The sequence below is a fragment of the Oreochromis niloticus genome, linkage group LG1 (genome assembly GCF_001858045.2).
Source record: "Oreochromis niloticus isolate F11D_XX linkage group LG1, O_niloticus_UMD_NMBU, whole genome shotgun sequence".
Classification (NCBI taxonomy): domain Eukaryota; kingdom Metazoa; phylum Chordata; class Actinopteri; order Cichliformes; family Cichlidae; genus Oreochromis; species Oreochromis niloticus.
The window spans coordinates 37,079,082-37,096,713 of NC_031965.2; the positions used below are offsets into that span (position 1 = coordinate 37,079,082).

General features: G+C 41.4%; 1 protein-coding gene across 3 annotated transcripts in view; it reads right to left on the reverse strand.

The window, feature by feature from the left end:
• The window catches only part of emilin1b (elastin microfibril interfacer 1b), a 28,776-nt gene extending 14,088 nt beyond the window's left edge, over nucleotides 1-14,688 (reverse strand). The window contains exon 1 of one of the 3 annotated variants that reach the window (XM_005447759.3): nucleotides 14,088-14,688. In XM_005447759.3, the coding sequence (XP_005447816.1) occupies nucleotides 14,088-14,224 (137 nt within the window). In that variant the 5' untranslated portion in view covers nucleotides 14,225-14,688. The remainder of the gene's footprint in view (nucleotides 1-14,087) is intronic. The other 2 variants (XM_013264232.2, XM_013264255.2) reach the window with 2 other exon arrangements.
• Nucleotides 14,689-17,632: the final 2,944 nt, after the last annotated feature.

Here is a 17,632-nt window from a genome sequence, read left to right on the forward strand (position 1 = left end):
TCTTTGTAACCTCACGTCTTTACAAGCGTGTCTTTAAAACTGAGACATGTTTCAGGAGGCAGAGTGGGTTGCCCACTAATCACAGGGTTGGCAGTTTAAACCCAATCTAGCCCAACCACATGCATGGCAGCTCCGCCACCATGACTATGGGAGCAAATGGGTGAAAGAGAAAAACCTTGAAAAACTGTTAAATTCACACTGGTGGCGTATGTAAATGGACAAAATTTAAAAAGTGCAAACATAATGAACCATAAAAGGAAAACTTTCCAATCACTTTCCTTTGGTAACTTCATTCATACTTGAAATATACCCAAACCCTGTCACCTCTTACTGTTTGAGCTACAGAGGAGTTTTTGATATTTGGTTGCCTTATTCGACTATACTTTAATGTTAATGTTCTCATTGCACCGCTGAGGGTGGATTACTCTTTTTGTTTCTGAAAGAACCTTTTTTTTTTTAGTTTTTTTCACTTGGTCAGCTGCAGCATAGAGGCTTAACCACAAACATCTGTTTAAGGTCGAGCGAGGTCAGCACTGAGCATGTGCAGATGTTTCTCGATGGTTGTGGTGCAGCACGGTAGCAGACTATTCTAAAACAAACTATCTTTAAACCTGCACACTGAGTAACCTGTGAAGCGTCTCTTTTTTCCTGCACGGCTGACTTCCCATCGTTTAAGGACTTTTATTTTGAAAATACAGCTTTCTCCCATAGATCCATTTATTTTGAAGGCTACGGTTGACTCTGTGGTCTGCATTCTTGGCCATCTCGGCTGATTGAAAACATGTGAAGCGAAGCTGAAAAACCATCAAATGAAAATGTGAGTGCTGCCGCTCAAACACCTGCAGACCCTCTGAAGAATATAAACACGTCGGATCGCTTTCTGTCTGTTTCTGTTCCCATGCGGGTTATAAGTCAAACATCCTGCCCAGCATCTGACAGCTCCAGTCATCGAATCCAATGACACGCTCATTGTTCACATGGCATTGTGGGTAAAATCTCATGACAAGTTAAGCGCGTGGTGCTGATGTCATTAGTGTGTGGTGGTGATAAGTTTCTATCCGTCTCGTTCATGTCGGATCAGCAGCAGACAGACTCTTTGTGCTGTGTGTTTGCGTGTAATTAGGTTGAATTGTTGTCTCTGGAATCCAGAAGGATGAGCAGGAACAATCTTCTCATGAACCATAATCATGCTGTTTTACTGCTGAGGTACCATTCGTTGAAATATTTATACTTTATAGAGGACATAAAGAGGGGGCTCAATATGTACCAGATATATAAAAGGTAACGCAAAGTGCTTTAAATGCAAAGCAAGCAGGTCTGTATGTCAGTGAAATGAGATGTAGTCATAATGAGATATTCAAATGTAAAGAGGAATAAACAGAAAGCAATCTGATCCGTTTAATGTGTAATTTAAATATTCCATCATACATTCAGTGTAACTACGAGACAGAAATGACCTCCACCTTCACAATACGAGGTGCAATGAAAAAGCCGAATGACTCCACCCGCGAGAGCAAAAACCTAAACAGATCCTTCGAGGTCGCCTCTTTGAGCACCTCCTTTGTGCTGCTGTTTTTGGATTGCTCACTTGCACATACTTGCACACGCAGCTTTGTGGTTTTGCTATGGACCCAAACTTGCACAGTTTTGGTTTTGCTTTGATTTCTCTTTTGATGACAGTTGTTGAAAAGCCCCACAATGTGGTTCCGGGCTTCTTTGTTATTCTTGCATTGAGATTTGGACACAGATGGTGACAGTGTCATCGCAGCGAGATTTTCCACTGTATTGTTCTTACTAAGCACCGGTGTAGAAGTCTGTATTCCCATCTCCATCGCATTTCTGAGCTAAAAAGCTATCCTGGAGCTGATAGTAGGTAAAATCAGGCATTTTTCTCTGACACTATCTCACATTACAGGTTAAACATATCAGTCCATTTCAATAAATCCTATCTAGCTCCTTCAACTGATCTCTTCTTTGTGGAATAATATTGCAAAGACAATACAATACAATACAATTTTATTTATATAGCACATTTAAAAAACCGCAGGTATGCCAAAGTGCTTCACAGAATGAGTTAAGAGCAATAATAAATACAGACCTCCAAACTTTCAAACAATGAAGTTGAAGGTGTTCAACTTCAACTTCATCCAACAAGTTATTCAAATCAGATGCTTCTCCCACTGAAAATGCTACGTCCAGATGAACAGAATCAACCTTTTGGGGGTACAAAGAGATTCATTCACTTTGACCAGATCTCCAATACCACTGCCACTTTAGGCCTGTCACTTATTCTTTTGTCCTCCCCTTGTCCAGTTTCCTATTTTGTCTTTTGAGGACACACTGCACACCATACTGAAATATGCCATCTTTGAAAATCACACTGCTGGTGAGGAAAATACTATTTTGTGCTGTGAAATTTTGCTACCTTTGGAATTTTTCATAGACACAACTAAAGAAACAGGCTGTGAAAGGCTGCTAGCTGTTTGTTGTCACTTCATCACTTGAGGTACAAGTCTTTTTTATGAGTTAAGTGGCCTAATTAACAAACAAACAAAACAAAAAGTTCACTGAAAATGTTCAGGTACAAGGACCGGACTGTAAATGAGCGAAAAGGCAGCCACTGTCCAAAGAAAAACTTTGAAAGACATCAGGAAAGGTAGGAGAAGAAGTGCAAACTGTGTCGCTCTGCCGAATGAATTTACATGTCTTCAGTTGGTGATCGTGTATAAATGCATATTCATGCTTGACCTCAATCTGCTGCTAAGTCTTCAAGTCTTCACTGCTGGAATTGCAGCTACTAGAAGATACAGATATTGCAGCTACTTAAGCACTGATTAAGCACTGGTTTAAGCACTGATTAGGTTGTTTATCAGAGAGACTATTTAATCAGTTAAATGAATTTCAGTTATTCTGACAAAAAGTTAGTTATCTTCACGTCTTGTTGAGCAGGATGTGAGACAGTATCAGACATGTACGACCACAATGTGGAGCTTTGAAAGTTTAAATGTACGCACTCTAATGCCTTTCTCATGCTAGAAAGCAGAGCTCTGATTGAAGTCGACAGCATCCGGTTGATTCATGTTGTATGTGAGCGTGCACAGAGCTGGAGAGTTAACAGATAGCGCTATCACAGATGGTGGTTATCTTTGAGTGCTGTTTTAGGATTTGTTGAGCCAGCCAAGTTTGGCTATGTCTAACTTTCCTCATAGTACGCCCCAAGGGGTCTTTAAGAACCAGTCTCAAAACACGAACCACCAAACTTACAGACAAGTTCTTGGTAGATGAACATGTTGCTAAAACAACAAACAACACACTGTGGAAGCTCTCTGAACCCTGGCCAGAAAAAAATGGGCTGTTATGTAATTCTAAAAATATGTGTTTATTTTCTTATTTACACTTCGGTATTAGTACGACATTATTAATTAGTGTATGGGAACACAACAGATGGTGCATGTCTATCTGATTCACTGTTAAAGAATTCTGGCGAGAATAAATAAATAAACCACATGAATAAGAAAGACAGTCATCTTCTTAAATGTCAAATCTGAGACACTGTTTAACATTGTGGTTTACAATAACAAGGTCCTGATGGTGACTATTATTGCAGTAAGATTCTATCAGCAGATATAAGCTCACAGAGGGCATTTAAATAAATGTTATACAGCAGAAGTCTGTATGAATATGTTTTACTGAAAGTTTGAATTACAAACATACTCATATGTCTATCTTAAATCGAACTAAAGGGAATTTGAGTCACTTGGGGAATGATAAAATACAGTTTCCGTTGTTTGGACATTTTCAAGTTGAAATTAAAAAACATTTTACATACAGACAAAAACACCAAAGTGTTAACCCCTCACCCACAATAAAAAAGCATGTAATGTTAAAGGCATGAGTGACGCCAGCACACAAACCCAACCCAAACTAAATATTTCCTGCACGTCTACAGTCGACTCAGAGATTCGACTGTATTTAAATATTGCAAAGATGAATAAAGCTTCAGATTTCTCACTGCACAGAATATTCCCATCTTTACAAGAAGACGTAAAGCCGAAGGAGAGACAAAGGCTCCTTTCACCAACTGACAGCCAATCAGAGAGCGTCACAGTAACAGTGACCTAAAGTTAAAGCGGCGCTGCTGACATGTTTTCAGTCAGTGTGAGCACGACTCCTGACAGTGAGTTTATACTATCAGCAATGATCAGAATTAAAACAGCATGTGACCTTTGACCTACAGCAGGCTGAAAGCAGGACAGAGTTAAGAGAAGGGTGATAAGGGAAACGCTGCCCCAACAGAGTTTCTCTTAAAACAGAAACAACACCTTCTAAAAACACAACGAGCCTGACTTGGCTGATTTATAGTTACATAGAAAATAAATAAATAAAAGAAAAATAAAAGAACGGATGGATTTCATGGATGGATGGATGGATGGATGGATGGATGGACAGATGGATGGACGGATGGATGGATGGATTTATGGATTTCATGGATGGATGGATGGATGGATGGAAGGATGGATCATGCTACCATTTAGCCCTGCAATACACTGCCAATCTGTCCAGGATGTACCCCACCTTTTACCCAGTGGGATAGACTCCAACCCCCTGCAACGCTGAATTGGATAAGTGATTAAGAAAATGGATGGATGCATGGATGGATTAATGGCTGGATGGATGGATGGCTGGACTGATGGATGGATGGACGGCTGGATCATCCTGGACAGATCGGCAGTGTATTGCGGGGCTAAATGGTAGCATGATCCATCCTTCCATCCATCCATCCATGAAATCCATAAATCCATCTATCCGTCCGTCCATCCATCCGTCCATCCATCCATCCATCCATCCATGAAATCCATCCTTCCGAAATCCATCCTTCCATCCATAAATCCATCCGTCCATCCATCCGTCCGACCGTCCGTCCATCCATCCATCCATCCATCCATCCATCCATCCATTTTCTTAATCACTTCTTCCAATTCAGCGTTGCAGGGGGTTGGAGTCTATCCCACTGGGTAAAAGGTGGTGTACACCCTGGGCAGATCGGCAGTGTATTGCGGGGCTAAATGGTAGCATGATCCATCCTTCCATCCATCCATCCATGAAATCCATAAATCCATCCATCCGTCCGTCCATCCATCCATCCATCCATCCGTCCATCCATCCATCCATTTTCTTAATCACTTCTTCCAATTCAGCGTTGCAGGGGGTTGGAGTCTATCCCACTGGGTAAAAGGTGGGGTACATCCTGGACAGATCGGCAGTGTATTGCGGGGCTAAATGGTAGCATGATCCATCCTTCCATCCATCCATCCATGAAATCCATAAATCCATCCATCCGTCCGTCCATCCATCCGTCCATCCATCCGTCCATCCATCCATCCATCCATCCATGAAATCCATCCTTCCGAAATCCATCCTTCCATCCATAAATCCATCTGTCCATCCATCCATCCATCCATATATCCATCCTTCCATCCATCCATCCATCCGTCCATCCATCCATCCATCCATCCATCCATCCATTTTCTTAATCACTTCTTCCAATTCAGCGTTGCAGGGGGTTGGAGTCTATCCCACTGGGTAAAAGGTGGTGTACACCCTGGGCAGATCGGCAGTGTATTGCGGGGCTAAATGGCAGCACCAACGGAATCTTGTCCGAACATTTCTACAGATAAATTTTCATGTTTTTCATCACGTTTTATCTTCGCACTGCCGAAAAAACAACTGCAGCCTCCACAGCTAACTTTGAACCACAGAGTCCACAGAGAAAAGCAGGCACACACACACACACACACACACACACACACACACACACACACACACACACACACAGAATGATGTCACATTCTACGGAAATGAGTAATTTGGGTGTTTTTTCTCTCCGTTTTTCCAGTTTTTTGCTGATGACATCAGAGCTGTTGCTGCCAAAAGGAGGGGGCTGAATGTGTGCGCGTGTCTGTGTGTTGCAATTTGTGCAAATGTTAAAGGATTTACAGCTGGACCTTTGCCTTATTTTAGCTTTAGCCCAGGGAGTTTTTCTTTACACTTGTGAAAGACCTCAGTCTTCATTGTCCCAGAGGATGACACAGAATGAGAAAGTGTGGGGAAAGTTTATGGAGGAGTCCTTAGTTTTTCACCGTGAATGTGCAGATTTCCTCTGGAAACTCATATTTGTCCTGCCATGGAAAAACTTGCCAGAATACATGCCCTAAAAGGGAATTTGGTTACTGCCTATGACAATGGTCAAGATGAGTGGTTGCAGCTGGATGTACGCTTCTGACAGGCTCTGTGTGATCAAAAATGATTGTGTGTGATCAATTTAAACGTGCAGTCATATGTGATAATCAACAACAGCAGTATACTGCCTCTGCCAAGGCTGAAAATCCCCTCCACGCCACACATGAGCTGATTTCTTGGATCCAGATAATATTATTTTAAGAACATCAAGATGATGTCCCTGTTTTTTCTTATTTCAACGTGACATTTATTTATGAAGATATTACACAAAATGACCACTTTTACCAATCCATGCATGACTTTTGAATAATCTGGATAACAAGCAAACCAGTTACATCATTGCCTTGTTGAAGGTAGTCATAAGTCATTATAGTATATGTCCATTTACTACGTGAGAAATCAGGGGCTGTAAATCAGACTGCTTGGTTGAAATAAATACAGCAACCAATCATCAATCAATACCATGGTTCATCTCAACTATCCCCGGAAAGATCTCCATTAAGACTTCAGTTACAGTAATTAAAAATTCAGGTGAGACTCGGTGTGATAAACACATGCTCACAATATTAAAGGCCAAACTGTGGCTCTTATTGGTTCATCGTGAATTTAAGGTGATCCAGACATATTTGCTCCAACTGTTAGGAGAGTCAGCAGAAGGTAAATCCCCGTGGTATGAGGAAGAAGTGGTAGTCGTGGGTTTTAGCATTTCTAGTTAATCCCATCTGATCTGATACCAAGTAAATACAGGGCCAGTACTGCCAATACCAATACTTTCAACTTATAAGGGCAGCTTATTTAGTGGAGATCAATGTGCCATCATTTATGAGATTAACTGTAATCAACTTGTAAATTCTGAACAGACTTTAAAGACCACAATGAGTTAACACAATAAAACAAACTTTTCAGCTTTTCGTGTATTTTGAAACTGGGTTTTATTTTAAAGCTGGAAGGTAAATGTGCCTGTCTTTAAAGCACTGGGTCACCTTCTGTTGTTTAAATGTGCTGTAGGCTTTTAAATAAAGAAAGAAAAAGAAAAAAGCCAAGAATGTGACAGTCAACACTTTTATTTTTCACAGTGCATGTTTGAGGTACATGTGTTCAAAAAAAATAAAAAAATAATAAAAACAATTCGGCTGGCTACATGCATAGAAACAAAGTATTGATCCTATCACGCTAGCATCGATGCCAATACCAGCATTGGGTTCGATACTTTCGATATTGGGATCGATCCACCCATCGATCTAGTTGTAGTATCTTGTCACATTGTCAGTGCAGCATTCATAGAATTAATCTGAACAGTGTGGCTCTGTTAGTTTGTAAATGAGTTTTTAAGGACCTATTTTGGTTAAAGGGTGTACATATGTCTTTAAATCATAGCGCTCTCTTTAAAAATAGTAGAAGGATTTAATACTGTGCAAAAGTGGGGTTATGGAAGTGTGGTTAGTTGCTGTTAATTACCACGAAGAGCTAAACTACCAAGGATAAGGATGGATTATGGCTTAGTGCACATATAAATTAGAGTGCAGCTGAAACATTCCTGTCAGGGCTGGATATTACAACCACATTTCAGAAATAGTTGGGACGCTGTGCAGAATTTCCAACAGCTTTTCACGGGCTGCAAAAGTTGTGCTGCGCTAAAAAACATATGCTAGAACATCTCAAAGTTAATAAGGTCAACTAATAACATGACTGTGCATCAAAAAAGAGCATCTCAGAGAGGCTGAATCTGTCAGAAACAAAGATGGGGACGATTTTAACAGCTCAGCAACTGAGCAACAGCCGCGAATGCTTGGGGGATCGTGGCATTGGTGACATTCACATGTGTGAAGGCCCCATTAATGCTGAGCAATATATAGCATGTAGAGCAACATATGCTGGTTCAGAGAAGGGCTTTCTTATTTCAGCAAGAGGATGGAAAACTGTATTCCACAAGTTTTCCAACACCATGGTTTTGTAATAAAAGAATCTGGGTGCTAAATTGGCCCTCCTGCAGTCCAGACCCGTCACCCATTGAAAACAGATGGAGCATTATAAAATGAAAAGTACGACAAAGGAGGTCCTGTTGAACAACTGAAATCCTAGCAAGAATGGGAAAACATCTGGCTTCTAAAACAGCAGTTGGTCTCTCAGCTCCCAAAAGCATGCAGTGTTTTTTTGTTTTTTTTAAAGAAGAGATGATGCAACACGCGGTTAAACGTGCTTCTGTCCCAGCTTCTTTGGAAATGTGTTGCATCAAATATACAAATGAGCACGCATCATTCAAAAACACGACAGCACTATATATGCTGTCTTTGTGCGACATATGGTTACCAAACACATACTTCCACTGGGTAAAAAAGCTTCTTATTACTTTCATTTCTTGTGATTTTTGTCTGTTTGCTTAGAATTTAACTGAACTTAGGACTAAAACGCAGATGGGCTTTTTCTAAAGCTTCAAGCTTTTGGAAAAAGCCGATAACAACAGTCCCAGAAAGTAACAAAAATCCAACCAAGTAGACAGCCACAGGGAACACGGAGCACAGGAAGCTGATGGAGGACTAGAGAAGATAAAGAGATGATCTGACTAAGGGAAATACAAGGCTGTCAAACACAGGTGAAAGGGGACACAGCAAACAATCACAAAGAAAAGGAAAGGAAAGCAGGAAGTAAAACAAAAAAAGACACATGAGGAAAACTAATTCTCAGAGCAATGCAACAAGCGAGGAAGGCTGAAGACCAACTAAGCATGATGACGGAGACCCGGAAGCACGGAACGCACAAGAAGAAAACACAACAAAGACAAGGAGAAACTGACAGAAACCACACAAACCAGAACCCTGCAGTGGTTTCTTATGCCGCTCATGTTTATTCATGACCACATTACTACACTCCCACACCTTCAGTGGTAAAAATCTGAATAAACGTCTGTGTCTGTCATTTAAGTCCTTAATAAACAAACAGTGACTGTGCGGGTTCTAATGAGAGCACTGATCTCAGCACTGATAGAAAACCTGAAACACTTTATACTCACTGATCAGTCAAAAATTAACATCAGTTTCGTTTGCTACCACAAAAAACCCACTGATGTTCCATTCATGTGCTCATTTTATCCTCAACTGAAACACACTTGATTTATGAGCTCCACATGCTGACTCGCTGATCACATCTCTGGTACTGATTAATGAAGATTGAGTTATCAGCGCTGATAATAGATTACAGCAGTCAGGATTACAGTAATCTGGCAGTCAGAGCTGATGTCACTAGGATGGTCTTTACGAAGCACAACGCTAAACACCAAGTCTTCAGTGTACAGGGTTTAGCTTGAATCTCTGAGCTTGAATCTTGCGGACAGGATGTCCGGACGTCTGTCTCCGAGCTGCTCAGATCAGTCTCAGTTGTTTCCCCTCTTTTTTTTATTTTTTTAGATTCCCAATGCTCCGTGACACTGCTCGCTTTCTGGCTTTTCATCATCTATAAATCTGCTGAGTGAAACAAACAGAGATGTATAAATCTACACACACTTTTATGAACACCAGCAAAGATGGCACGCACAAGTAAAAACAAAAGTAAAACTTGGTATAAAGAACGATGGAGGGGAAACTGGAGCTCAGGCAGATCTCATGTTATCTCTGCATCTGCAGGTCAGTGAACGCTGCTCGTGTCGGGACAGACGCCACCTCTGACCTTTTTATTCCTGCCTCGGAGTGGGTTGGTTTAATTTCTGCCCCCGTGCGTCTCAGCTCTACAGGCCGGACAGAAAAAAGCTGATTTATCAGCTTCACAAACTCCACAGGAGAGATTCAGAGTTTGCGTTTCACGTTGGTATTTTTTTAGCAGCCGACATCAAACTGAGGGTTTAACTGCCTGTTTCGCTGGGCGGAATGCTTTTTACTGTGCTCTATTGTGTGTTTATTGCACTTTTATGTGGTGTATTGTGTGTTTAGTTTTATAGTGTTTCAGCTTACAGGAGTGACCCCAGTAAAAAGTTCACCAAATCGGAGCTTCATACGCAACACTACTTTCACCTCGCTGAGCGGATCCTCTGATTCCCGTGGAAGAAAATGACTTTAAGAAGAAGAGGAAGAAGCTAACACGTGAGCTTTCAGGCTGCCGTGACATCTGAGTCAGGATCGCTCCAGATGGAAACTTATTTATCCTTTTTCCATTAGTCCTGGAGACACTTGTGTGAGCTGCTAACACTCACGGCCAATGAAACCATGCTGACAGTTAAATAAACAGTTCACCTGGAAGACGAAAAACATTTGAAAACAGGGATCCTGCAGCTCGAGGCAGATTAGATTTAAGACCTCTTTAACACCCCTCAGAATTAAATTTAAGACCAGCTCTCCTGCAAGTAAGATTTAGGAATGAGAAAGTGACATCATCCCACAGATATGTTTGTTTTTTTACGATTTCGTCGAAGCTCTTAGCATCCACAATAAGCTGATGGGATCTCGGACTATGGCTTAAATATTAAAAAACATGGTTTTATATCCAAAAACAAACTATAAATGTTGTTGGTTCACCCATTGTGATCTGTGTCATTAATGCAAGTCACTTTCTGTTAATTATAGCTATTAAAAATTATTTAGAGATATTAATTTCCCTGATAAAAAAATACTCATAGAATTCAACTTCCCACATCTTCAACTGTTGATTTAAGACATTTTCGAAATAAATCAAGGCGTCTTTTTTTAGATGAATGAATTCACTGAGCTTTATGACTATTTAAGAATCCATGGGAAACCTGCCCAGCTGCTCAGTTCATAACTAAACTGAAAAGGATTGAGCAGAAAGACTTCTTCACCCTTCTCCCCCTTCATTAGTTGTTTTTCCATCCAAAACTTTCTCTCTCAAGAAGTTTCTTTTTCAGGGAGCTGAAAGTTTCCTTCAGAGTATTGTTTGTCTGCATTTCCACTCCACTGAAGACAAAAGATCTGGCAGAATGAGTCCAGTGACGTAGCGAGAGCTGCTTTTAAACACCAGACTTTATAAGAACGTAGTGAGCAGGCGACATCTCAGCTGTCTCTCTTTGTTGTTGTGCGACTGCTTTGGTTAGAAAAGCCCACTCAGCCACAAATGTTTGCCTCTATCTCTCTTCCACTTTCCTTGGTTGGTAACACTATCCCCACCAATGACAAAATATTTCAGCAATTATTGTTTTCACATCAAGCGACAGTGTTAAAAATCAATCTTTCTACTCACTCTTTTGATTGATATTTATGTATATATACAACACTCTGATGTGGAAAGTGTTACATATGGCATTTGTTGTGCTCACACTCTCCAACTTTAACTGACATGCATCAAGATCTAACCCAAGAACCCACAACAAGTGGGTACTCCTTCCTCCACTGACCCTAAATCGAGTGGGGAGGTTACCATCATAGAAAATGGCTCAATGATACACATGAAAACCAGACAAGGACCCCGGTGTCACACCTGCCGGTTGTTATCCACTAAAATTCATGCAAATGCAGTTGTGGGTGTGGTTTGAGGTTCCAAGAGCTTCTGTGAAGGGGTGCAGTGGTATAAAAAGTCTTCTCCACACTAGAAGAGATTCACATTGACCAAAAACTACTGGAAGTCAATGGCATTCTGTGACTACGGGTGAAAAAAAACACTGGTGACACAAAGTCACAAACTGTTCCAACTTCCAGCTGATTGAAGCCTCTGCCAATGAGAGCGCAGGACACCGTTGACTGACATCAGCTGCTGATTGACATAAAACCTGTCCGAGTCTGGAATGTCCATCAGCCATCACCTTTGTTTTGCTTTCAGTGTGAACGCAGCTCAAAGAAGCTCAGTTTAAAGTCCTGCCACACTTAAACCCAACATCATCTTCACGCACACTGACCACGAAGAGCCTCACACACACTCAGGGCACATACTCTGAACTATTTAAAGCACAGCTGTCAGCATGCATGTGTGTGAAGTGACAGTCAGCAGCTCTGTGAGGATGTGCCAGTTAAACCTCTCTGCCGGGAAGGTCAGGAAAGGCCCGGCTGTATAAACCACACATAAAGTGTTATTTATAAAGGAAGAATGTGCAGTGAGTGGCCTTTTTTAGAGCGAGTTCAGCCTGATATGGTGAAGTGGAAATGAAAATGAGGCGAGACAGAATTTCGCCTAAAAAGTGTATTAATAGCTTTTATTTATGTGTTCTGTGCAGCTGTGTGTAAGGATGGATGCTCTGATGCTCGTTTCGTCCCTTGTTTACCGTCCTTTCCTCTGAATTTACAGAGACGGTATCCTCAGTTACTTCTTCCTTCAGTAGTTCTTTTGTTCTCTTTGGTATTCCATACCTGATCCCACCAAATAAAACACTTCCTTTTATCACTTCTTCAACAAGCGTGACAGTTTCTAATTATTGTGTTTTAGATTGACATGTCTGATAACATGCAGTACAAACAAAAAGGGTGTGTCTACATCCATCCATGAATGGAGATGAGAGTGGAAATGAGGCACAGTTACTGAGATCATCACAGAAGCACTATGACAACAATGTGTGTAAATGGCTTTCAAGATTTAAAGAAAAGAAAGTGTTTCCAGCCTCTGGGGCTGAAAATGAGGGCAAAGTGACAAACACTGCAGTTCCTCTAATGACCACTTGAGGCTGACTCCTAAAGCGAGTCAACCCATAGCCTTGGATTTAAAAAAACAGGACTTTACAACAGAAATAAACAGGATACAAAAAACATCTTTAGGCTCTAAAGCTATTTTTCCTGTTTGTGATAACTGTTTTGGGGTTATGTTTTTTAACAAGATGACACATTTAAACTGTGTTAATGCTTAAAGTTACATTATTATAAGCCCGGAAGCTTAGATTGACAGGTGGATGGAGAGAAAGCAGGCCAGTGATTCACCTCAGCTACTCAGAGCCACTGAACAAACTTTGTTACTGTTTTTGAAGGCTTTTGGAGCTTTAAAAATCCAATAATCAGACAGCCAATCAAAGAAGATTGTGCTCCACCTCAAGAGAGTGAACTTCTAATATTTTAGTTTTATGCTCCGTAGACTTAATTACCTATATCTGCGCGATGTAGTTGCAGCCATACTGTCTTTAACTATGCAGCTTGCAAGCTTTAGCTGATAACTCCACTCCACCCTAAATGTGGTCACTTCTCTGTCCAAAACACCAACACGGTGATCGTAAACCGGTGGGTGATGTCATTTTGTTTGCACATCTCTGCCTTTGTGGATACACAGTGTTAGTAATGCTGATGCTACAGAGTTTGATTTCCTCATGCATGTCAGTTTATATTCAAGTTAAACACTTTTTTTTCTGTGGAAACAGAAAACGGATGAAGGTGGACAGAAATTCAGAAACTGCTTTGAGCTTGTTTGTCATCTGAAGCAGTGACTGTAATGAAAGGACGGCAGGAAGAGACAGAATGAAGCTGTCATTAAACGTCTGCGCAAATTAAATGTTTTAATTCCAAACATCTCAGATGTCTAAACCAAACATTTCACTGAGACATTTCATAAACAAAAACTGAAGTTTTACATCAGCTTACACTAAACTCCAGGTTTTCAGGTCATATTTCATTGACCTGAAATATCAAAAACACACTTAAATTCACCTTTAATTTCAGCTGTTACTAAAGAAACACAGTAAAAAGAGGTGCATGATGTCATGGGATCCTCTGACATCAGCAGAGGGGCTCACTCTTAAATATCAGACCTGCAGAGATGAACCAGGAATCAAACTAACAAACTGTAAGCACTTCCTGTCACAGTGACACACACACACATAAAACTCCTCTGTGGTGAGGTCATAACAACTTGACGTCACCACCTTCTCCTTCTTCATTTCCAACCTCATCATCATCACCATCACCATCCTTTCCGTGCACGTGTCATCTTACCTGTGCCTGCTGGCAGCGCGGGCTCCGTGCGCGTGTCCATTGGTGTACAGGTTGTAGGACTGTCGCAGCGGGAACGCGCCTTTGGCGTGTCCGCAGGTCCAAAGCACGAGCAGCAACAGTAGCGGGAGCGCGGCCATCCCTCCGATCAATACGCGATCAATACAGAGTATCGATACTTTATCGGAGTCTAATCAGCTTCCTCAGCTGGAAGGGAAGACTCCCATCTCCATGGAAACGCCACAAAAAAAAAGTTTCCTCAGAAGTCCGTCAGTCCCACCGACCCATGGTCCGGACCCGATCAGACCTGAAGCCGAACCCAGTCCCCCCTGGCCCGCTGCGGGTCCCGCTGCTCCCCGCCTTTAATCCGCCTTTAATGCCACTTTAACCCGGCTCGGCGCGGTCCCGGCTGGCCCATCAGAACTTTCCTTGAGAAACAAAGAGAAGAAAACGTTGCGACAGACTGAACCGAGACCAGCTGCTCCTCCTCTTCATCACACCGCCCCACCGAACTGTCTCCGCCCCTGCCCGAGGAGAAACCAGACCCGCACCCACACCTGAACCAGGACTGGGATCAGTGATGAAAACGTGAAACCGCAGAGAGGCTTTAAAGGACCAGACTGCGCTTCTCTGCCCTCTACGGGTTTTTTCTTTCTTTGTGTGTGTGTGTGTGTGTGTGTGTGTTTTAGCACACACACAAACACACACACTCTCTCTCTCTCACACACGCGCACACACACACACACACACACACACACACACACACACACACATGTTGGGTAAACATATCTTGTGGGGACATAATGCTTTCCCTAGCCCCTTACCCTAACCCTAACCATGAACAATGAAAGCCTAACCCTTATCCTAAACCTAACCATAACCCAGTTGTAACCCTGTCACTAAAACCACATTCTGAGTCTCAAAAATGCCTTCAAACTTGTGGGGACCAGGGTTTTGGTCCCCATAAGGGCTGTCAGTCCCCACAAGTATAGTAAACTTCCAATTTTTGGTCCCCAAAAAGATATGAATACACGCTCGGAGACAGACACACACACACATAAAGTTAATGTAAATCAGCTGAATCTGATTGTGTCTTTCCGGATTTTGTTGTCAGTTTAATGAGTTATTATTCCGAACACTTGTTTGCTTGTTTGAATGTTAATTTGATCTGCAGTGGATCCTTTGAAGCCCTTAAAGAACATTTAATCTCAGCTGACAGTCAAGTCACTGCAGTTTGTCTCCGCTGGTTTCAGATTAGTGAGACTTTCTGAACGCTTCACAGTCACTACAGAATGTAAAAAGTCTGTTTTTACTCGGTAAATGTAAAGTGCAGTTAGCTGGTAATAAGGCGACTTGTGGATGTGGGGCCACTTTTTGAGATGTGGTTAACTGGCTGATGCTTTATTCTGGCAGATTTTTGGTCACATTTCAGTGGATAAAGTCAGCGATTCCTAAGCTTCTGCAGGGGAGCCTGCAGAGTAATCACAGCTGTTCTTCACATCTGTAAAGTTCAACAATCCGAAGTGTCCGAATACTTCTTGTTTCAGGATTAAGTTCATGTTTTCTCATCCCGGTTTATTTATTTTAGGAGGAAATTAGTGTTCAGTGTAAATGTTTGATTTTCTGGATCGGACACGGAGCCTTACGATGGTCCTCGTGCACACCTGCGTATGTGTCTTTGATTCATTCATTTATGTGATGAAGCAGAGGAACAGAAACGTGTTTTAAATTTTAAAAAGTCGCATCCTGTAACGTGACACTGAAGACGTTAATGAACGTTTGATGACACTCGGAGCAGAAAACATCCTGCAGACTTCCTGAGGTTAAAGGATGTTTAACATCTGCTCTCCTCAAAATAGACAAGCATGCCACTAACTTTCACTACGCGATAACCCTTTATATCAGTGTTGTTTGGACCATTGTTGTAGTGTTTTTACACACATCCTGCCCTTCAGTAGACCCCAGTGTGGTCATCTAACTTCTTATAATTTTGTCATTTATCATAAGGTTTGTTTGTTTTTTTTTATTTTAGTTGAGTTTAGTTTCCTTTGTTTCCAGAATGGCTTTACTCCTTACACTTGTTGTTTACACATGTTTCGTTTCTGTAAGAGTTTTACTCTTTTTCTTCTTATTTTTACTATATGGGGGTATTTTTCAGGGAAAGGGGTTTCAGAAGTGGTATTACAACACAGTCACAGCAGTTTGCGCAGGCAGCTGACTCACAGTCATGTCGACATTCAGAGTAAACATGTGTACCACAGCTGTCTTATGCTGGTTCTGTTGACAAATGAACATGGACTAAAACTAAATACATTTCCTTTTTTAAACACATTTTTTTAGAGCTTAGTTGGTTTGCAAGCTACACTATATGAATTTACATTACAATGCACCAACTACACATGGGCCCATCCTTCAAGCGTACTTCAGTTGTCTGTGTTCGTAACCAAGTTTAATCCAGACTTGAGTGTTGCCTCTGTGAAACCAAGTCATTGCTTGTTTATGTGTCGCGTGCCAGCTGTGACATCACCTCGTCAACATTTGTCCTGGTCCTTGAGATGGACCAACCTCGCTGCTGCGCTGGTACATGTGTAGAAGATGTCAAAACAGGAAGCAAAGCTATCTCACAGTTTTTTTTCCAGAAAGTCATTTGAAGCTTTTGCAGCATCTCTGTATAATCTGACAAACTCTGAGCTTCCCGTAGAAATGTTTATGTAAATAACAGCAAAACGAAGATGATCATACAGCAGTTATGAAGGTGACAAGGGTCAGCATATATACCAGGTGTTACACTGCACTCTCATTGCTAATGGTTTATGATTAACAAGTTATTAGATGATCACATCTTCTTTCAGCATCCTTTCTGGCTCCAATAATGAACATAATTTACAAAATAAACTTCCTGTTTCATTCCGGACGACCTGAAACTATTGATCGAGCTCATGAGAACAAAGTTGGCACTGGTAAAGCTGCAGAGACAACAAAGAAAAGTCTCTACAAACGCAACTTTATTTCATACAGGAGCTCGACTTCTGTGACCTGCCAGACCCCCAGACTTTTTTTTTACCTGAAGTGAGCTGAAAATCGTTTTCCTCAGTTCATCTAAAATAAATCTCCCCAAATAGAGTGACTTTGTGCTGACATCAAGTTCGGTAAAGACAAACAGGCCAAGAACAAGACTGCGTTTATTCAAGTATAACCACCATTAGTTTCATTTTTTTTTCATAGCCACAGGGTTTTGAATTTCTTAAACAATCACTAAAAGCTTGAATCTTACATCATTTCAAGTCAACACTGATGCATGGCCTTGTCAACATTTTGGTTTTGCTGGGTATTTAAGAGTTGGGCAGAGCTCAATATCTTACTTTGTAAAAACAAAGATATTGCGCTCTGCCGGGATCCTTTTCTGCTTCTTTTTCCCTCATTCTGCCTGCTCAGATCCACTCTTCATCAGTGAGGAGTGCATCTGACTGAGAAACTGAGGACACCCACATTCTCAAAGTAACGACTGCTCACTCACACAGCAGCCACACCCAAAATTATAACCTGCT